At 56.6% G+C, this 6,000-nt stretch overlaps 1 protein-coding gene and 1 pseudogene across 1 annotated transcript; both read left to right on the forward strand.

The window, feature by feature from the left end:
• The first annotated feature begins 436 nt into the window (after positions 1 to 436).
• PNMA3 (PNMA family member 3) lies at positions 437 to 2,943 on the forward strand. The gene is made up of 2 exons (XM_017500904.2): positions 437 to 651; positions 945 to 2,943. The coding sequence occupies exon 2, from the start codon at positions 1,051 to 1,053 to the stop codon at positions 2,440 to 2,442; it is 1,392 nt and encodes a 463-aa protein (XP_017356393.1). The 5' UTR covers positions 437 to 651; positions 945 to 1,050; the 3' UTR covers positions 2,443 to 2,943.
• A 2,592-nt stretch (positions 2,944 to 5,535) lies between these two features.
• LOC119467275 lies at positions 5,536 to 5,711 on the forward strand (annotated as a pseudogene).
• Positions 5,712 to 6,000: the final 289 nt, after the last annotated feature.

Here is a 6,000-nt window from a genome sequence, read left to right on the forward strand (position 1 = left end):
CCCCAGAATCGCTCTCCCTGCCCCTGGCCAGAACGCAGAACTGCCGGGAGCACCTCAGACCACTCCTTGGCTCTCTGGTGGGCACGCCCCGGGTGGCGGATACAGACCCCTCGCCTCGCTGGCGCCTCCGGAGCACGTGCGGGAGGGGCAGGAGACAGGACCAGGAACTCCGAGGTGAGAGCCAAAGGCGCAGGGACTGGCCGCCACAGACCTTTGGACACCGCAGTTGGGGTGGGGGTGGGGGTAAGGAGTGGGGGTGGGCGGGAGCCTGTGTGCCCGGGCCCCCGTGGCGGGGGCGTAGGGGAGAGGAGAAGGTGACGTCACCCGGGAACCTGGGGCCCCCCGGGGCGGCGGCGAGAGCTCGGCCTCGTGACCTGCTCGCACCAATGGCCCTGCGGTCTCCCAGGCGACGCGGAGGGGTCCGTGCTGCACCGCCACCGCGCCCCCGCCCAGTGTCCGCACTGCGGAGAGCTGCGGCGAGCAGGCGCCGGCGCACTGGCCCACGTGCTGCGCGAGCTAGAGGGAAGCAGTCTGAGCGAACGCCCGCGCGGGGAGCCAGGGGCACCCGACTCCGCAGCCGCCGCCGCCGCACACAGGCCCCGGCGCACCCTGTGGGGACCCAGACCAGGAGGGACCCTGCCTCGGAAGAAGGTATCAGACTTACCTGGGGAGGGGGACGCTGGGCCCCGGGAGACTCTGCTAACCATCGCCTGCCCGCGCTAACAGAACTGAAGCTGCCTGCCGGGCAGGGGCCGGGGGTCCTGCGGCGGCGCGGGGAGGGTGCTGAGGCCCGCAGGGACCCCCGGGGGACAGGGCTGGGCAGGGGCGAGGCCTGGCTGCAGAGGCGACGCCGGGTGAGGCGGGCGGCTGGGGGTTGGGGTGGGCGTGGACGTGGTGGGGAGGGGTGGGCATTAACCTCGCTCTCTCCTGGTTCGCATTCACAGGCTGCGGAGACCTGGGCCTTCAGCGATCATCCTAGGAGTTGGTCCTGATATGTGCCTCGCGCCCTAATCACTCCCCCCAGATTAGTATCCGAAGAGATTCGGGAACATGCCGTCGACCCTGTTGCAGGACTGGTGTCGGGGGGAGCACCTGAACACCCAGAGGTGCATGCTCATCCTGGGTATCCCCGAGGACTGTGGACAGGATGAGTTCGAGGAGACGTTCCAGGAGGCTTGCAGGCCCCTGGGCAGATACAGGGTGATTGGCAGGATGTTTAGGAGGGAGGAGAACGCCCAGGCAATTCTACTGGAGCTGGCACAAGATATTGACTATGCTTTGCTCCCAAGGGAAATACCAGGAAAGGGGGGGCCCTGGGAAGTGATTGTAAAACCCCGTAACTCAGATGGGGAATTTCTCAACAGACTGAACAGCTTCTTAGAGGAGGAGAGGCGGACCGTGTCAGATATGAACCGAGTCCTTGGGTCGGACACCAATTGTTTGGCTCCGAGAGTGACTATATCACCAGAGTTCTGGACCTGGGCCCAGACTCTGGGGACAGCAGTGCAGCCTCTGCTAGAACAAATGTTGTACCGAGAACTAAGAGTGTTTTCTGGGAACACCATATCCATCCCAGGTGCACTGGCCTTTGATGCTTGGCTTGAGCACACCACTGAGATGCTACAGATGTGGCAGGTGCCCGAGGGGGAAAAGAGGCGGAGGCTGATCGAATGCTTGCGCGGCCCTGCCCTCCAGGTGGTCAGTGGGCTCCGGGCCAGCAATGCTTCCATAACGGTGGAGGAGTGCCTGGCGGCCTTGCAGCAGGTGTTCGGACCTGTGGAGAGCCGTAAAATTGCCCAGGCGAAGTTGTATAAGGCCTATCAGGAGGCAGGAGAGAAAGTATCTAGCTTTGTGTTACGTCTGGAACCCCTGCTCCAAAGAGCTGTAGAAAACAATGTGGTATCTCGTAGAAATGTGAATCAGACTCGCCTGAAACGAGTCTTAAGTGGGGCCATCCTTTCTGACAAGCTCCAAGACAAGCTTAAGCTGATGAAACAGCGAAGGAAGCCTCCTAGTTTCCTGGCTCTGGTAAGGCTCCTGCGTGAGGAGGAGGAATGGGAGGCCACTTTAGGCCCAGATAGGGAGAGCCTGGAGGGGCTGGAATTAGCCCCAAGGCCACCTGCCAGGATCATTGGAGTTGGGGCAACACCTGTCCCTACCTCTGTCAACAGTTTTGAAGGGAGGCCTTCCCAGGGTTCCCGGCGCCGGAGGGGCAGAGGCCAACACCGAAGGGGTGGTGTGCAGAGGGCTGGCTCTCGAGGCTCGAGAAAACGGAGACGCCACACATTCTGCTATAGCTGTGGGGAAGATGGCCACATCAGAGCACAGTGTGTCAACCCCTCCAACCTGCTCTTGGTAAAGCAGAAGAAACAGGCTGCAATTGAGTCGGGAAACGGGAACTGGGCTTGGGACAAGAGCCATCCCAAGTCCAAGGCCAAGTAGGCTCGGGAGAACAGGGCAACATTTCCTACCGCAGTCCAAGGAGACAAGAGAGATATTGGAAGGAGGGGAAAGAGGAGCCCAGACAAACAACAGATGAGTTGAGTGGGACAGAGGGACAGGGCAGCCAGACCAAGGCCAAGCTCCCTCACTCTCTGCCAGCTGGAAGGGACTTCAGCAACCAAGATCAACTGGTAACTGGCTCAGTGGGTGCCAGGTCCACATCCCCAAAGAGGTGCTGGAGAGGAAAGCAGGGAGTCACTGCATCCAGTGCATGGGGTGCTTGGGCCTCAGATGGGGACCCCAACAAAGCAAAGGCTGAAGAAGGAGCAGCTGGGGGTTCTGTCCTGCTCATCCGGCCACCCCCAAATACCCACCCTGTGGACTTCGAGATGAGCATGCCCACTGGTCCCCAGGCCATGTGGGACCTCGAGGAGCCTGCCTGGGGCCTGCCCCTGCCAGAAGGAGCCAGAGCTGGTGAGGAAGAGCTGTGGGGCAGAGGCAAAGGCCTGCAGGGGAGGCTGCAGGGTCCAGCCCATCTTCAGGATCATCTCCACTGCACTAGGGGGGCCCCACGAAGGCAGCACCCTGGAGGCCCTGTGCCAGTGAGGCCAGGAGACCCTACGGCTCTGGGAACCCAGTGCCAGCCAGAGGCTGTGCAGGCAAGGAGACCAAAGATTGATGAGAAGACCCCCAGCAGGGGCACTGGGAACCCAGCAGGCCAGTGTCCTCACAGCTGACTTAGGCCACGGTGGCTGTGAAGGGAAGTCTTTGGTGCAAAGGAGGAAGAAAAGGGAGGACTTGGTGGGGGTTTATTTCTTCTGCTTGTTTCTATACAGGGCCACCGAACTCCTGGAGAAATCAGGCAAGGAACATCTGGGGCTGCCATGGCCAAAGCAACTCAACAGATGCTGACACCAAGGCCGGCCCCAACCCTGCCACCTCGGGAGTCCAGCCTGAGGCAGCCCTAAGCAGCCAGCTGTGGCCTGGGCGGGGGCACCTGAAGACATCTGTCCCGAATCCCACTGGCCCTGAGCTGGGAGATGACAGGGCAAAAGAGGCCCTCTCAAGGGTTCCAGCTGCCTGGGTCTCCCAAGAGGGGTCCCCCCACTCGCTGTCACCGGGCAGACTGCCCCTGTTCCGGGAATCCCACCCTCACCTGTGTAGGCCCTGTAGTGACCCATGCGCCCAGGAGATGCCCACCCACTGCTAGCCGTCGTTCCTGTGCAAAGTTGTGTGCTGTGCGCTCACCCGGGCGGCTGCCTCTGGGCCCGGGACACGTGCTGTGAGCTTCCTGCGAGCCCACACTCTGCTCGCTGCTGTCTGTCCCGAGTTGTGAGCACCACCTCTGCTTTCCCGGTGTAGATCTAGGCCAGGGGCTGCTTGTTCTGGTGGAGCTGTGTGTGTTCTTCTCTGAGCAGCTTCTCCCCGGAGGCCCCCAGTGCAGTCCCAAGAGATGGCAGAAAGGAAGCGCCAGGACACGACGTTCACCCCATCACCACGGTGATGACAGTGCCTGCAACAGGAAGAACCGGACCCAGGACAGAGTGGGGCTGTGCTGCCTGAGGCTCCCCGGGGAGCTTTGTGCTTTGGTGTTCCACCCCTGTTGTCACTTGTGACTCAGTTTCCTCCACCCAGTGGTGTGTTCTCTGCTGTGTTTTCCAGTGTCCTGTGACTGTCCTGTGAAAGCCATAAGGCAGGGCCCCACCCCAGCGGATGGGCTCAGGAGGGGGCTTCCTGAAGCCAGTGGACACTGCCAGAGTCCACCGTCCTGGCAAGAGGCGGACCTGGGGCCCTCAGGAAGGAGGGAGGTGGCCACGGGAGCCACAGTGGGAGGTGAGGCAGATGAGACGATTTGCCAGGAACCCCAGGAGGAGGGGCCCCAGGACCTGTGGCCTGTGGTGGCTGTTTGCAGTTTCTCTCTGTGTTGTGGTTCACTTCTCTTCAACGGTTTCAGTATGCGTTTCTCTTCAATAAATTTCATTCCGTGTTCCAGCTCGTCTCGCCTCTTCTGTCGGAAACTGGGGGTGAGGTTGGTTGGGGATGGGGTTAGGGTGGAGTGAGGGCCATTGGGGCTTTGTTAACACTGGTATATAATTGGGGCTTGGTCTACAGTGCATAGTAGAATGGGCTATCTGCACACGTTAGTCATGACCTAGAGTTTGTGGCTCATGGACCCAGGCAAACCCAGCTGAGCAGGCTGGATAGTCCCAGTAGACAGGACACTGGTGGGCCCAGGCAGTGGCTGGTTGGGTGTCCAAGGCACTGGTTGAACTTCTCCGAAATGAATGAGTAACACATTTAAGGGAGGATGAGGGACAGCAGGCAGGACCAGTGGCCCTAGGGTCCTTTATATCACTGTTGGGGTTCAGGGCTTCCACAACTGGTGTATCAAAACCAGGCCAATTTCTGTGAGTGCGTGCGAGATGGGGAATATGTGTGTGTGTACTAGTGATTGTGTGAGAGTGAGTGTGGGAGAGTGTGTGAGTTTGTGTGTGTCATGTGATAACGAATATGTGAATATGTAAACGAGCATGTGAGATGGTGTGTGAATGTGTTAATGAATGTGTGTTTGTTTTTGAGTGTGAGTGTGCATTAGTTGTTATGTGTGAGTGAATATGTGTTAGTGCTCAAATGTATGTTTGTGTCTAATGTGTATGTGTGTTAGTAAAAGTATGTTTGTGAATATGTGAGAGTGAGATGTGTGAATGTGTGTATGACAGTGAAGGTGTGGGTGACTGTGTTTTTGACTGTGTACATGAGTGAATATCTCTGTGTTTGAGAATGTCAATGTCTATGAGTTTAAGTGTGTATGCGTGAATGTGTGGAATGGGTGAATGCATGTGTGGGTATGCGTGTTAGTGTGTATGAAACAATTTATGAGATGGTGTGTGAATTTTCATGTGAGTGCAGGTGTTGGGTGATTGGTGGAATTTTTATTTCTTTAAGGAATCAAGAGAGTTGGAAAGAAGGCAGACAGAGGTAGAAGTTGCTTTGCTGCAAAATGGCAGTGAGACTTTCGTTGCCTCTAGGCTGATCGGCCCTATCTAATCGTCCATTTCTCACCCCTGGTACATTCCTATTTTTAAGGTTCACATGGCTTCTTGGCTTTTTGGCTAAGATCAAGTGCAGTATCTATTTTAAGGTCCCTAATCTTAAAATAGATATGTGTTACTGTTATTGTGTGATTAAAGCTGATAGAAACATCCTCGTATGAGTCTCTGCGGACTTTTGTTTTCCTTTCTCCTGCACAAATACCTGGGAGTGGAATGGCTGGGCCACAGGGTAGTAGTGGTATATTTAACTTTATAAGAAACTTCACACAGATTTCCAAAGCTATTGTGACAATTTATACTCTAATGAGCAGTGCCCATTTCTTAGGATACTCCAAAAAATCTTCTACTGCCAGTTTTAAACTTTTAGCCATTTCGTTGGATGACTCATCATGGTATCTCACTGTGGCATTAGTTTGCATTTCTGTGATGACTAATAATATTGAGCACTTTTTTGTGTGCTTATTAGCTATCTGTCTATCTTCCTCAGTGAAGTGCCTATTCCCTT

This window comes from Cebus imitator, unplaced genomic scaffold, assembly GCF_001604975.1.
Source record: "Cebus imitator isolate Cc_AM_T3 unplaced genomic scaffold, Cebus_imitator-1.0 Scaffold273, whole genome shotgun sequence".
In the NCBI taxonomy this organism is placed as follows: domain Eukaryota; kingdom Metazoa; phylum Chordata; class Mammalia; order Primates; family Cebidae; genus Cebus; species Cebus imitator.